Here is a 15,180-nt window from a genome sequence, read left to right as displayed (position 1 = left end):
AGCACTGTGGATGTACCTATACCACATAGATTGCGGCGGTTCAAGAAGGCAGCTCACCACTACCTTCTCGAGGGCAATTCGGGGTAGGTAATAAATGCTAACCTAGTGTAGGGTCCATTCATTCCTTTGAATATACAAAGATGGCACGGTTACAGAGTTTAAATGAATTTTTTTTTAACAGAACTTAAAATTAAGTCATTACAAAAGCGAAGAGAAAAGAGAGAGAGAGACTGGCTTCTTCTGCCCATCCTGTACTGATCAAAAACAGAACTCAAAAGCAAAGCTAAACTGGACTGAAAACATAGAGCTGAAACTACAATATATGTTATTCGTTACCGTTGTTATTGAAATTGTTCTGCACATGATGTCTCTAACTTGAAGAAATCGACCTCAGAGATGTTGTTTATGAAAACCTTGTTTGGCTTATGAAAAGCCTGTTTTGCTGGCACAGGACTTTTCAAAAATGCAGTCAGTTTCAAGCTAACCCAGCATGCCTCCTGAGTTTTAAAATGTAGTCAAGTTAAAGCTGGATTAGTTAATTTTTGAAGTTTAGCATTTAAATGTAATTGCACAGGCAGAAATATCTTAAAATTAAGGATTTGCATAATTGAAGCAAACCATACACAGGCTCAACACCTAGCCAGTGATGCCCACATCCCATAAATAAATTACAAAAAAGAATAGTTTGGCAGGAAATTGAGATGGATTTGTGCAAATTTGTATTCCGATTGTACACATAAAAGGAGATAATATTCATCCTTATCTGTTCCTCAACACTTCCCAAAAACAACTACATGAGACTAACCATTGGTCTAATATTGATACTCTGCCAATAAAGAAATATACCAAATAAGGAAGTGTGGTAAGCTGATATTTCCAAGTTTTAACTAGTTGGATCCTAATTTTGGAATTCATCCTTTGAAAGATTAGCTGCATATTACAATGACTACAATTTCAAAGTGCTTCGGGTGTCCAGTGATCCAGTGAAAGATGCTATATAAATGCAAGCTTTTTAAAAATCATGTCAATGGTTTACTTTCGCCGAGATCTTGTTCAGAATAAGTAAGACTTACTTTGGGTTTTTTCACTGTGGTTTATTTATTGCACTGAGAAAATTTACCAAACTGCAATTAATTTTGTTCCTATTCTCACAGTTGCTTCAACCCGATCAAGACCAAGTCAGCTTCCAGAGCATTCTTCAGCTACTCATCAGAATGGCAGTGCTTCTGATATCTCACCCGCCCAGCCTGGAAAAAAAGATTTTGCACCACCATGTAAGTGCAATATAATTATGTGTCTTATATGAAATACACTAACTGGTGTGAAATGCCACAGGGCACCCAAATCAAGGCTCAAGTGATGGTGAACTGGACTATAGGGTGGAGGATAATTGACAACACAGTATGGTTACTTTCAAGTAACACTCAACTGGTCTTAGTTTTATTTATTTTCCATGATAGATTCCTGTGTCCGCAATCATAGTGAAAATGCCTGTGTAAACTCAGTATTCAACATACAAATTAGGAGCAGGAGTGGGCCACCTGGTACCTCAAACTGGCCCCCACGCCAATAACCTTTCATCCCCTTGTTAATCAATAATCTATCTAGTTCTGCCTTAAAAGTATTCAAAGACTCTGCTTCCACTGCCTTTTTGAGGAGGAGAATTCCAGGGACTCTCGACTGTCTGAGAAAAAATTTCTCCTCCTCCTCATCCTCCATTTCAAATGAGTGATCACTTGTTTTTAAACTAGTTACCTCAAGTTCTAGATTATCTGACAAGAGGAAACATCCTCCTCTCATCCACCCTGTCAAGACCCTTCAGGACCTTAAAGGATTTGATCAAATCATCTCTTACAATTGTTATCCAAAGAGCAGCCAGTTAAGGAAACTAGAGAAATGAAGAGAAGTTTCCAAGCAGTCTGCGGTTAAAGGTACTTGAACAGAGGACTGTTCAGTAAAGACAGGCCGAGCTGAGAGTAAGGCTGAAGCTCCATAAAGACATCTGAAGTGATTTTCTGATTTGTGAGATTTTACTACAGCCTGTGGAATGTGAATTTAAATAACTGGGAATCGTTGACTGGATCTCGGAGTTTGTGTAAAAGCAGTTGGGACAAAGGAAATCTAAGGGTGCACATTTAACAGCCAATCCTCTACTGGATTTGCTGTTAAATGTGGAGCGGAACTTTTGTTTAAAAATGTCATTTGAAAATCCTGGACTGGATTTCTGGATGCAAACCACCAAGTGAAAGCATTATTGTGAGAGAAGATTTTAAAGCGTGCTTTTGGGAGTGAAATGTGGAAACTCTTATGTGATAATTATCTGGAGGGATTCTGAGGAGAAATCCATATTCACTAAGATAAAGGCAAAATATTGCAGATGCTGGAATCTAAAACCGAAAATGCTAGAAAAACTCAGGAATCAGGAAACATTGGCTCTATTCTCTCTCCACAGATGCTGTCAAACCTGCTGAAGTTTTTCAGCATTTTCTGTTTTGGTCCATAGACATTAACTTGGGTTCAGGGGGGAGTTTGTGTTTGAGCACCGTCAACTTGTGTACGTCAAAAGGACTTTTTACGTCAAAAAGACCATTGTAACTTCTCATGTCATCTATGTTAATCTTTGTGTATAATTGTGAAGCTAATGGGGGAGTAAAGGAATATTGTATTATAATTTTTTTTTCATGTTTAACAAATGTCTTTTTATTGTTGTTAAAACTAATTAACGGTCCTGTACTCTTCCTCCACATTTGATTGAAAAAATAAATAAAAGTTACAGTTTTTTGAGCCAGGGTTCCATTCTTGGATCTTCCCATCCTGTTAAAATATCAACTGGGAGCATAATACTTCAGACCAGCGTAGAACTCTTTAATACAAAAAGTAACATTTTCAAAATCCCACACAGCACACAAACGTTTGTGTTACCTGCAAATTATAATAGTGGCACAGAGTCCAATGCTGAACAGGTTGTTCACTGAATGCCCACCACAGTAGTTTTAAAAAATGTATTTATTAATGTAAGCCTACTTATGACACTAACACTGCAATGAAGTTACTGTGAAAAGGATACCAAGTTTGTGCAATGTCAGCACCAGCCAAAGGTAACTTGTACAACTTAAAGCTAGAATGCAGAGACATATTTGAAAGACATAGCCCTGCTCCTAATCTTGTCTGACTAGTACCAAGGCTGTGTAATACACTTGTATATTTTGGTTATCATCCTTTCACCTATAAATCCTAATAAGCAGCATTATACAGGTTGCAACTGTAATATATCTAACTGAAGGCTGAAGTCTGTGCTTTTATCACACTTTTGCTTACCCATTCTGTGAAGGTAATTAAGTTTGTGACTGTTACTTTCCCACACCAGCTTGTTGAGAATGGGCCTTAATAACTATTATTTAAAAACTGTTAATGCTCATAAACTACATTTGCCTACTTCAAAGCTATTCATGTTTAATATTGAGTTATTTCAATTACTCTATTTTAGTCCCTCCTTTTGGACCCCTAATTTCTAATGATTGTGACACATAAAGGTTTGTTTTCGATATCTAAGATTGCCATTTGGTATCACATTAGCTCTGCCATTGTTGCAAAGAGCAATGGACCAAATCCTGAGTGGGTTAATCGGAGTCCACTGTTACCTGGATGGCATTCTGGTTACTGGTAAAGATGAACAAGAATGTGATCGGAATCTGGATGCCACTCTTCAAGGATTGGAGATCTATGGACTGAGAATCCACAAAGGCAAGTGCGAATTCTTCAGTCGAGTATTTGGGACATGTGACCTTCAGAAATTTTCTTTGACGATCAAGGCTATTACAGAGGTGTCCGCACCTCAGAAAGTTGATCAGTTGCAATCCTTCTTAGGATTGTCGAACTACTATGAAAGATTTGTTCCAAATTTGGTGACCGTTTTAAAACCATTGCATAACCTGCTGTGCCAAAACAAGAAGTCGAAGTGGTCGTCGGATCAGTGCAACAACTCTTTCGTGCAAGCCAAGAAGGTATTGCTCAAATCTAAAATCCTGACGCATTTAGATCCAAACCTACCTCCGTAGTTAGTGTGTGATGCATCTCCCTATGCTGTTGGAGCAGTGGAATCCCACATCATGCCATCAGGTGAGGAGAAACCCATTGCCTTTGTGTACAGAACATTTGAGCAAAGCTGAAAGTAACTACACACAAATTGAAAGAAAACCCTTAGGAATAATCTTTGGAGTAAAGAGATTCCATCAGTTCCTGTATGGAAGGAAATTTACACTATTGCTGGACCGTCATCCATCAATGACAATCTTTGGACCACATAGAGGAATACCATCATTGGCAGCCAACAGAATGTAGTGATGGTCAGTGCTTTTGTCTGCACACACTTATACCATCAAGTATTGACAATCCAGTCTTCATTGTAATGCAAATGGGCTTTCTTGTTTACCACTACCAAATAGTTTATCAGCAAGTAATTCAAGCGGTCAATTCTTCTACTGAACAGATAGACTTTACATCTGTCACTTCAGGACAAGAAGTATACTTGGAGCAATCTGATACTCTCCAAAGTGATGGAGATGGTGCTAAAAGGCAAGACCTTAAAACCAAAACCTGACTTAACTCCAGTTTTCTAGTGGAGTATGGTTTTATCTGTACAGTCAGGATGTCTTCTTTGGGGGCTCAGAGTAATCATTCCGCCACCATTGAGAAGACACTTGTTGGACAAATTAGACAAGGGCATTGTTGATTTGTGAGAATGAAAGAGATATCAAGGAGCTATATCTGGTCACCTGGATTGGACGCAAAAATAGAGGAGAAGGCTGGAATGTGTTCTTCATGCACGAAGGTGCGAAGCTTGCCACCGTTAGCACTGCTGCATCCTTGGGAGGGCCAGAAGAGGCTTGACAATGGGTGCACGTCAACTACACAGGATCTCTTGAAGGATATATTTTCTTAGTCACAATCGTGCTCATTCAAAGTAGCCAGAAGTTACCATAAAGAAGTTAACTTAATCAGAAAAGACGATCGAGATATTAGGAGAATTCTTTAGTTTCTTTTGATTTATTATTGTCACATATATTAACATACAGTGAAAAGTATTGTTTCCTGCATGCTATACAGACAAAACATACCATTCATACAGAAGGAAACGAGAGCGTGCAGAATGTAGTATTATAGTCATAGCTAGGGTGTAGAGAAAGATCAACTTAATGCAAGGTAAGTCCATTCAAAAGTCTGATGGCAGCAAGGAAGCAACTGTTCTTGAGTCGATTCGTACGTGACCTCAGACTATTGTATCTTTTTCCCGGTGGAAGAGAGAACGCCCAGGGTGCGGGGGGGTCCTTAATTATGCTGGCTGCTTTGCCGAGGCAGCGGGAAGTGTCGGCAGAATTAATGGATGGGAGGCTGGTTTGCGTGATGGATTGGGCTACATTCACGACCTTTTGTAGTTCCTTGCAGACTTGGGCAGAACAAGCTGTGATACAACCAGAAAGAATGCTTTCTATGGTGCATCTGTAAACATTGGTGAGAGTCATGGCTGACATGCCAAATTTCCTTGGTCTTCTGAGAAAGTGGAAGCGTTGGTGGGCTTTCTTAACTATAGTGTCGGCATGGGGAGACCAAGACAGGTTGTTGGTGAAGTGGGCACCTAAAAACTTGAAGCTCTCGACCCTTTCTACTTTGTCCCCGTTGATGTAGACAGGGGCATGTTCTCCTTTATGCTTCCTGAAGTCGATGACAATCTCCTTCGTTTTGTTGACGTTGAGGGAGAGATTATTGTTGCCGCACCAGTTCACCAGATTAGTAGATTTGGATTTCCTAAGCAATTAGTAAGTATCTCAGATTTCTTAAAGGACAGAATTCAACTTACTAGGTCTGCACCATACCATCCTGCTACAAATGGACTAGTAGAATGTTGTGTACAAACAATGAAGCACATATTTAAGGGTAACCAGGGAACAAGGTGCGTTGGCCGAACGTCTAAATCAATTCCTACTCATGTATAGGAATACTGCTCATTCAACAATGGGAATTTCTCCAGCATTACTGATGATAAAGCAACAATTATGTTCAGCATTTGATTTATTGAAATCTCCAAAGACTAACCATAAATGATTTAAAAAAAAGGTCAGATTGAACGGTGAGAAAACCAAACAAAATATCATGTCTTCTGCCAAAAAGAAAAATGAATAATTAAAGTTGTCATGACAAGAAAGCTGGCAACGAGAGCCAAACAAAGGTTGTAGCCACTAGAGGAATTGAAAAATTATCGAGGAATCTGAAGGAAATAACTTTGGAAAGAGGCTTGCCATGGCGTTGCCTGAAACAATCCATAACAGTAATGGGAGTACAGTAAGTAGCAAGTACCCTGCAACAACAAATTTGGACCTGGGGGTTTTGTAAAACATGAAAAGGAAACGGGCTGATTGACAGGTCAGGTGGGACAGTTTTATTCCTCTCCCAAGAGTTTTTTTACTTTCAGTTATGGCTGTTGGCTAGTTAAAAGATGTTTGGACTCCAAGCTGGAGAGAGTGTGTTTGTCTCTCTTCCTGGTATTATAAATTTTGCTAGCTAGCTGGAAGCAGGTTTTCTTGCCTTCCTGGAGGGAAAATTTTGCTGCTGGTGGTTTGCTAGCTAGAGGCCAGCAGTGGCTATAGTTCAACCTCGAGATGCTCGGTTTTCCAGAGCGGAGAATCCAGAGTTTCAATTCTCCAACCAAAGAACTAATTCACAGCAAGTGTTGCAGAGCTGCAAAACCATATGAGCATTCTTATTTTCTGTGCTAAACCTGGGACGGTGTAAGGAGGTTTGTTTGGTTGGAACAGTGCATTACGCTTTTAAGGTTTATACAATATCATGGTTATTATTTCATCTTGTTTGTAATTGGTAAAAGTTATTGCTAATTTTCTTTCTGTTAACTGTATTCTTAAATAAACTTTGTTTGATAAAAGCTCCCTAGTGAGTCATTTGAATTATATCTGGAGTGAAACACTTATGCTTACCTTAGCCAAATTCAAAGTGCAAAACTTATGATCTAGGCTGACTTCATAAAATACCTTGGAATTTCTGACCTAGATTATAACAACCAAGTATTGTCAGTCAAGCTTCATGAAAATGCAGATGGACTTTCCTGACTACTCTTACCCAATAGTTCATCAATAAGTAGTTTGTGTGGAAACTTACAATTTCATGCAAGTAGATAACACTCTTGTAACTGCAGGACAAGTGGAGTCGCATACGAGAAGTGATCCAGTATTGTCAGATATTATGGACATGGTACTTCGAGGCAAGACCTCAGGAGTAACCATATTCCACTTGAAGACTTGAATTATCCATACAAGCAGGTTGTCTCCTCTGGGAAAGGAGAGTCGTCATTCCACCACTACGAGAAACGTATATTAAACCAATTACCTGAAGGCCACTGTGGTATTGTATGGATGAAGAAGATAGCCAGAAGCTATTTTTGGTGGCTAGGGCTTGATATCAAAATTGAGCAGAAGGCAGCAATGTATTTGTCTTTTGCAAAAATAGTGAACCTGCCGGCATTAGCCCTATTACACCTGTGGAAATGGTTAGAAAAGGCCACAGTAAGAAGTCTCACAACACCAGGTTAAAGTCCAACAGATTTATTTGGTAGCAAATACCATAAGCTTTCGGAGCACTGCTCCTTCGTCAGATGGAGTGGAAATGTGCTCTCAAACAGTGCAGACACAGAAATCAAGTTACAGAATACTAATTAGAATGCAAATCTCTACAGCCAGCCAGGTCTTAAAGGTACAGACAATGTGGGTGGAGGGAGCATTCAACACAGGTTATAGAGATGTGTATTGTCTCCAGACAGAACAGCTAGTGAGATTCTGCAAGACCAGGGGCAAGCTGTGGGGGTTACTGATAATGTGACATAAATCCAACATCCCGGTTTAGGCCGTCCTCATGTGTGCGGAACTTGGCTATCAGTTTCTGCTCAGCGACTCTGCGCTGTCGTGTGTCGTGAAGGCCGCCTTGGAGAACGCTTACCTGAAGATCCAAGGCTGAATGCCCGTGACTGCTGAAGTGCTCCCCCCCAGGAAGAGAACAGTCTTGCCTGGTGATTGTCGAGCGGTGTTCATTCATCCGTTGTCGTCGCGTCTGCATGGTTTCCCCAATGTACCATGCCTCGGGACATCCTTTCCTGCAGCGTATCAGGTAGACAACGTTGGCCGAGTTGCAAGAGTAGGTACCGTGTACCTGGTAGATGGTGTTCTCACGTGAGATGATGGCATCCGTGTCGATGATCCGGCACGTCTTGCAGAGGTTGCTGTGGCAGGGTTGTGTGGTGTCGTGGTCACTGTTCTCCTGAAGGCTGGGTAGTTTGCTGGGGACAATGGTCTGTTTGAGGTTGCGTGGTTGTTTGAAGGCAAGAAGTGGGGGTGTGGGGATGGCCTTGGCGAGATGTTCGTCTTCATCAATGACATGTTGAAGGCTCCGGAGGAGATGCTGTAGCTTCTCCGCTCCAGGGAAGTACTGGACGACGAAGGGTACTCTGTCCACCGTGTCCAAGCTCCAAGTAGAAAAGGCCAGGCAGCGCATACATGTTGATTACGTTTTGAAGGGCGTATGTTTCTCATTCTAGCCAATGCTCATTCGAAATGGCCTGAGGTTGCCATAATCAATTCAACATCAGCAGAGAAAGTAGAGAGATTGGGTGAAATCTTCAGATTTATTTACCCTGAATAACCCATAAGGCACAGTTTGTTTTGCAAGAGCTCATACATTACTTGAAGGAGAATGGAATTGAACATGTCCAACCTGTTCCTTATCATCCTGCCACAATGGGCTGGTAGACGTTTTGTACAGACAAGGAAACATTTGTTGAAGGTAACTAAAGAACAAGATTCATTGTCTAAATGCTTGAGTCAATTCCTGCTCACGTACAGAAATACTGCACACTTAGCAACCCAGGTTTCTCGGGCGTTGAGAATGGTTTGACATCAAGTATGCACAGCATTCGATTTGCTTAAAAACAAAAGAATTTTTTGAGGAAAAAGCAGCAGGATCAGGTTATATGGCGGGAGAACAAGTGGTATGTTGTGTTTTTTTTCCAGGTCAAGAAGTTCTAGCAAGGAACTATGCCACAAATGAATACCTGCCACCATCAAAGCGCAGACAGGACAAGTCTCCTACACCATACAAACCCGAGACAATGTAATACGGAGGAGACATGCAATTCAAGTTTCAGCGGCAGGAACTAATTTGCCACAGACAGAGCTGACAGAGAGACCAAATCAAACTGTGCCAAGAGACCATGGACCTTCCTGAGAGCCCCTCACTAACCGAACCAATTGGGGAAAGCAGTACCTTAGTTGAGAACCAGACACCAAGTCAACCTCTGAACACTACGCCAACTCCGATTAAGACAATCGTGAATGACGTCCAAACCCAACCAAAAATACCAGAGGTTGCAGCAAGCAATAAAAAGCAAACATTGGAGGTTCGCTGACAACCACCGAGAACACCGACCTCCAAACCGTTGAATGCTCACGTTATGCTGTTTATTGTGTCAAGGACCTTTGACTACAAGGGGAGGAAATGTTCTGTACGTGTGGTATTTCTAGTGTTTCCTCACTAGCAACCCTGCAGTGGAACAGAGGCATTTTAAGAAACTGATTACATGACATTGGCCGTTTGCACAAGCAACAGGCAGTGTAACATAGCCTGTAGTGTTGACATATTCTAAATAAAGTTCTTTGTTTGTTTGAACCTCTGAGACCTGCAGGCTTAATTTTAAAACCATCACACATTGAGCACTGTATAATATATGCGTGATGATGACATCACAGATCGCTAGTATGAGTAATGATGCAGAATAAAGAAGCAGCCTGTAGTGAACACGCATTAATGAAGCTCTGTTAGTTTGTCAGCCTCTGTGTCTCCTAACATCAATCCTTTGGACACAACAGATACTTTATTCAGAGACATATTTGAAAGACGTAGCCCTGCTTGTAATCTTGTCTGATTGGTACCAAGGTTGTGTAACATTTGATTATTACTCTTTCACTATAAATCTTAATAAGCAATATTATACTGGCTGCAGCTGTAGTTTAACAAACTGAAGGCTGAAGCCTGTTTTTCTTATCACACTTTTGCTTACCCATTCTGTGAAGATCATTAAGTTTGTGAATTGTTACTTTCTCACACCGGCGTGCTGAGAAAGGGCTCTCAGAACTATTATTTTAAAGCTGTTAATGCTCATAACTACATTTGCCTACTGCAAAACTATTAATGTTTAATATCAAATTATTTCAATTACCCCACTTCACCAGTAAGGTGCATTTGCAGTGTATGCTGGTGAAATTCAGACCACATACAAACTAGTTTTTAACTGTTGTAACTATTTATAACTCTGAAACTACAGAAACAACTTGAAATTTGTTATTTTTCAGATTTTTATCCATGTATTGATCCCCTTCTGGTCAATGTAGAAAATTTAGGGGCTATAAAAAAGAATGACCTGAAATAACTAATAGTTTTGTTCTTGTTTTTAAATTTCCTTATTCTGTATTGGAGAAGCTCATATTAGGAACTAGCTGCATGGACAAAAAAATTGTATACCACACTCTGATGTTTTGCCTTGGATATGCACGGATTAATTTTTTTCCACCCCTCCTAGTTTTTGAGACACTAATTTGTTTGCACTTCTAAGTGGCATCGTGTTCTTGTGTGTTGATATTCCTGGAAAAGAATTAATAATTGTGACTGTGTAATTGGTGTGAACTTGTAAATTACCGCACATAATTTTGAGGTCTTTGTGATTGTAATTAGGATCCTTGAAAAATCTATTTGGGTTAGTAAGGCTTTCAACAAGGTCCTTCATGATCGGCTCTTTCGGAAGATTAAAATGCAGGGATCCACGGAGACTTTGTAACTTGGATTCGGAATTGGCTTGCCCATAGAGGTCAGAGAGTAGTGATGGAAGGGTGTTTTTCTGGTTGGAGATTCGTGACTAGTGATGTTCCGCAGAGATCCATACTGGGACCTCTGCTATTTGTAATACATATAAATGACTTGGATGAAACGTAGATGGATGGGTTAGTAAGTTTGCAGATGGCACAAAAATAGGTGGAGTTGTGGATAGTGGTAGAAGGTTGTCAAAGGATACAGTAGGATGTAGATCAGTTGCAGGTATGGCGGGGAAATGGCAGATGCAGTGTAATCTGGGCAAGTGTGAGGCGCTCCACTTTGGGAGATCAAATGTTAAGGGTAAGTATATGTTAATGGCAGGATTCTGAACAGCATTAATATACATGGGGATCTTGGGGTTCAAGTCCGTAGCTCCCTGAAAGTGGCCACACATGTAGATAGGGTGGTAAAGAAGACATTTTGCATGTTTGCCTTTATTGGTCGGGGCATTGCGTACAAGAGTCAGGATGTCATGAACTTTGGTTTGGCTGAAAGTCTTGTGTTCAATTCTGGTCGTCACATTACAGGAAGGATGTGGAGGCTTTGGAGTGGGTTCAGAAGAGGTTTACCAGGATGCTGCCTGGATTAGAGGATATGAGCTGTAAGGAAAGGCTGGACAAACTAGGGTTGTTTTCACTGGAGCAGCGGAAGCTGAAGGGAGACCTGATAGAAGTCTATAAAATTATGAGAGGCATAGATAGGGTTGACAGTCAGAATCTTTTCCCAGAGTTGAAATGTCTAATCCTGGGGGCATGCACTTAAGGTGAGAGGGGGAATGTTCAAAGGAGATGTGAGGAGCAAGTTTTCTTTACACAGTGTTTAGAACGCGCTGCCAGAGGTGGCGGTGCAGGCAGATAAAATAGGGGTGTTCAAGGGGCCTTTAGATAAGCACGTGAATATGCAAGAAATGTAGAGAAATGGACCAAGGGCAGGCAGAAGGGATTAGTTTAATTTGGTGTCATGTTTGGCACAACATCATGGGCCGAAGGGCCTGTCCTGTATGACGTACTGTTCGATGTTCTAAACAAAATGCAAATTAGTTTATTGTTGTATCAAAGCATTAAGTATATGAAACCATAAGTATCTATTTTCATCACTAATCGTGCAGTTTCTTAATATATAGATTTCAATTTAGTCAACCAAATTGTGCTTGCTTACAGTGCGCTAAATAGCTAATTTAGCCAGTTTTATCACATGACTGACCAAATGCATATGTACTGTTCTGATAAATACATCTTTCAGCACGCAGAAAATCAAATTGTGTGAAAGAAGTTGAAAAACTCCAGGAAAAGCGTGAAAAGCGGCGAATACAGCAACAAGAGATGAGAGAAAAAAGAGCTCAGGTTTGCAATCGTTTATGGCACAAAATGCTTTCTTTTTCACCCATTCCCTGAGTTTCAACACAGATTTTAGTTTTGTATCCTGTTTTTTCCATAAGTTACTTATCCACCAGGTGATTGGCAATACTTGATTGATTATATTCAGATGGTAAAAGATACTGTTTTGCTCATGCAATCACTAGGAATTTCTTCTCCTGACTTGTTACCAGAAATTTCTATAGCCATATTGGATCTCAGTAAAATAAACAGGAATATATGGTTACGAAGTAGCAAGATTCATGTGATCTGCACTTTCAGAATTTCTGTTAATTTACTTGATAAAGTCATGTTATGTGATATCTCTTTTAATGATGAAAGTGGATCTGTGCTGTAAAAACCAAGAAAATTCCAAGTTCAATCCCAGGACTCCTTCCTGAGTCAACTGATCTCAACTGGGTAGCATTAGGATATCATGATAGGCCTTGTTGTGCCTGATCTAGGACCGGAGCAAAATGGCCTAGGCTCTACCTAATATAGTCTGATATCTAGATGAAAGTATTTTTAACCCATAATTTCCTCTGATCTTCTAAAGGCTATCACTGAATGCCAACATATGCTGAACAGGAACCTGCAAAGAATGGCAATTTGGGTGAAATATTATAGGACATTTGATACCCCTAAAATCAAACCTATAATTGCTGCTAGTGAGAGTAAAATGAGGTTAAATATTAATACCTTTATTTTTTGTTTCCCCACAGTTTATTATGACTCTAATTCTGTAACTTGCCTCTTAGATGTAGCATTTTCTCATTAGCTTTGACTGCCTTCACAGGAGGTAATGTTGAGAACTATTGGGATCAAATTGGTCTGTTAAGACAATCATTTGTCACTCCAATACCTTAAATTGTTTATTGAGTCCCCATTTTTGCAAACGGTCTTCTGGAAAATATTGTCTGAAGCACAAGATTTGGAAAACCAGTGTTAGAATGCAAATTGTTGTCTACTAAATGTAATCTTGTTATTGTGTATGATTACTTCAATAATTGTGTGTTTGATATAATAGGACGTTGATTCTACAAATCCAAATTGGGAAATTATGTGCATGATAAGAGAATTTAGATCAAGTCTTGATTATCGACCTCTTACAGCTGCTGATCCTGTAAGTTACAAGGTTAAGCTAGTAAACTGTACTGATATAATAGACTGAAAAGTTTGCTTCATGCAATTTTGAATGATTGAATTTAAGCTTTTTGGTATATTTTATTAAAGTTGCACAATACCATGATAGTGGTGTATGTTTTTTTAATATCAAAGTAATTATCACATTTTTACATCTTTCTATGATTATTGTACAGTTTTAACAAATCACTTTTAATAACTTTGTGTTAATATATATTTAAAGTGAAAAAAAGTCTTTGACTTTTCCAGAGGCAGTTTGGTACAGAGTGAAATTCTTATTTAAATACTAACTATTTGTTTAAATTTGTACTTTCATTCAGTCTATACAAGATCATTGATTATGTGATTATAAGACATACGATTGTGAGGCAATAACTCATCTGGGATATAAAGAACCTTAGAGTTACATTTTTTAAAATGTAGTGTACTTGTACTTGTTTCTTTTAAACCCTACGTTCATTTCCTGTAACTTTGCAATAATTTTGCATAGCATTACAGGAAGTAGCCACAATTTTCTTTTCTGTGCCAGTGAGCCGACTGAAGATTTTATATCAAAGTGGTTCTAAGTGACTGCACAGATTAAGTCTGCAAATTTGATTTGCTGGCCTGGAAGCATTTTTCTTATTCACTCAGAAGGTGTGGACATCGCTGGCGAGGCCAGCAATTGTTGCCCATTACTATTTACCATTGAGAAGGTGATGGTGAGCTGTTGCCTTGAACTGCTGAAGTCCATGTGGTTTAGGTGCACCTGATACTTGTGTGGCATGACCGTTACTTGCACGCATGATTAGTACAGCTTGTGCTGCAACTGAAACTTTTTGTTTTCCTTTTAGATCGATGAACAAAGAATATGTGTTTGTGTAAGGAAACGACCACTAAATAAGAAAGGTATAATCTTATTTATTTTAAATCTGCAAATTGATCCTATTATTTCATTCAGACTCTCTCTGATCTCTCATCAAAATATCCTTGAACACAAGACTTTGCAGTACATGCAACTAACTCCATAAACTAATCACACTAAGTTTTGGAGTTTTCATAGTTATTTCCTTGAGTTCAATGCCACTGGTCAGTTTCTGTACTGAGCTACCTCCACTCTCCTGTTCTTTCAAGAATGTGCCATAAAATGTGGTCAGACCCAAGGTCTGAGAATAAAACATTTTATTACTCGACATCACACACAATTACATGATCTTGACTTTGGTGATAGTTTCTTTCATACTGGTTCGGATTAGGTACCACTGGCAATATTGATTGAATATAATGTATCTAAAAGAATACTACCCAGTGTAAAACAGTAATTACAAGAAACGTCTTCCTTTGCTAATGAGTGTCAAAAATTGCAAAGACGCATCCCCTGCGCTAAAGCTCAACAGAAGACTGTTCTCCAAAGTGCAGCTGCTTGATTTCCAAATCACTATTGGTTATTGACTAGACTTGTGCATGATGGCTTCAGACTGACTCGTGAGCTACATACAAATTGAAATTTATAATCCCAGTTGCACACTAACGTTAGCTGTTCTGTCTCCTTTTAAACCAAGCTTGAATCTTCAATAGGTACAACTATCAGTCGAACCTTTATGATGCCACATATTCACAAGCCTCCGCGTAAAAGGTTTGCAGTATCAATGGTTTGCACATGTCTGATTTTGAAATTTGTGGGAACGTTGGTGGGTTTCAGTCTGTAAATTCCTTTGAATCTTGAGTGTTATTTCCACCAACCCTTCTCTAAGGAATAAACATTTTTATGCTCCTG

The 15,180-nt window shown here is 39.5% G+C and overlaps 1 protein-coding gene across 8 annotated transcripts in view; it reads left to right on the top strand.

Moving 5' to 3' along the window:
• The window catches only part of LOC144497364 (kinesin-like protein KIF2A), a 109,783-nt gene that overhangs the window by 48,033 nt on the left and 46,570 nt on the right, over window positions 1-15,180 (top strand). For all 8 annotated transcript variants that reach the window (XR_013498543.1, XR_013498542.1, XM_078218537.1 and 5 more), the window contains 4 exons: window positions 1,155-1,274; window positions 12,169-12,269; window positions 13,309-13,404; window positions 14,258-14,312. Coding sequence is in view for 6 of the 8 variants with exons in the window: in XM_078218537.1 (XP_078074663.1) it covers window positions 1,155-1,274; window positions 12,169-12,269; window positions 13,309-13,404; window positions 14,258-14,312 (372 nt within the window). In the remaining 2 variants the exon portion in view is untranslated. The remainder of the gene's footprint in view (window positions 1-1,154; window positions 1,275-12,168; window positions 12,270-13,308; window positions 13,405-14,257; window positions 14,313-15,180) is intronic.

Source organism: Mustelus asterias, chromosome 1 (genome assembly GCF_964213995.1).
Source record: "Mustelus asterias chromosome 1, sMusAst1.hap1.1, whole genome shotgun sequence".
Lineage (NCBI taxonomy): Eukaryota > Metazoa > Chordata > Chondrichthyes > Carcharhiniformes > Triakidae > Mustelus > Mustelus asterias.
Note: the sequence above shows the minus strand (reverse complement) of the source record. Positions and strands in the feature narration are given on the sequence as shown.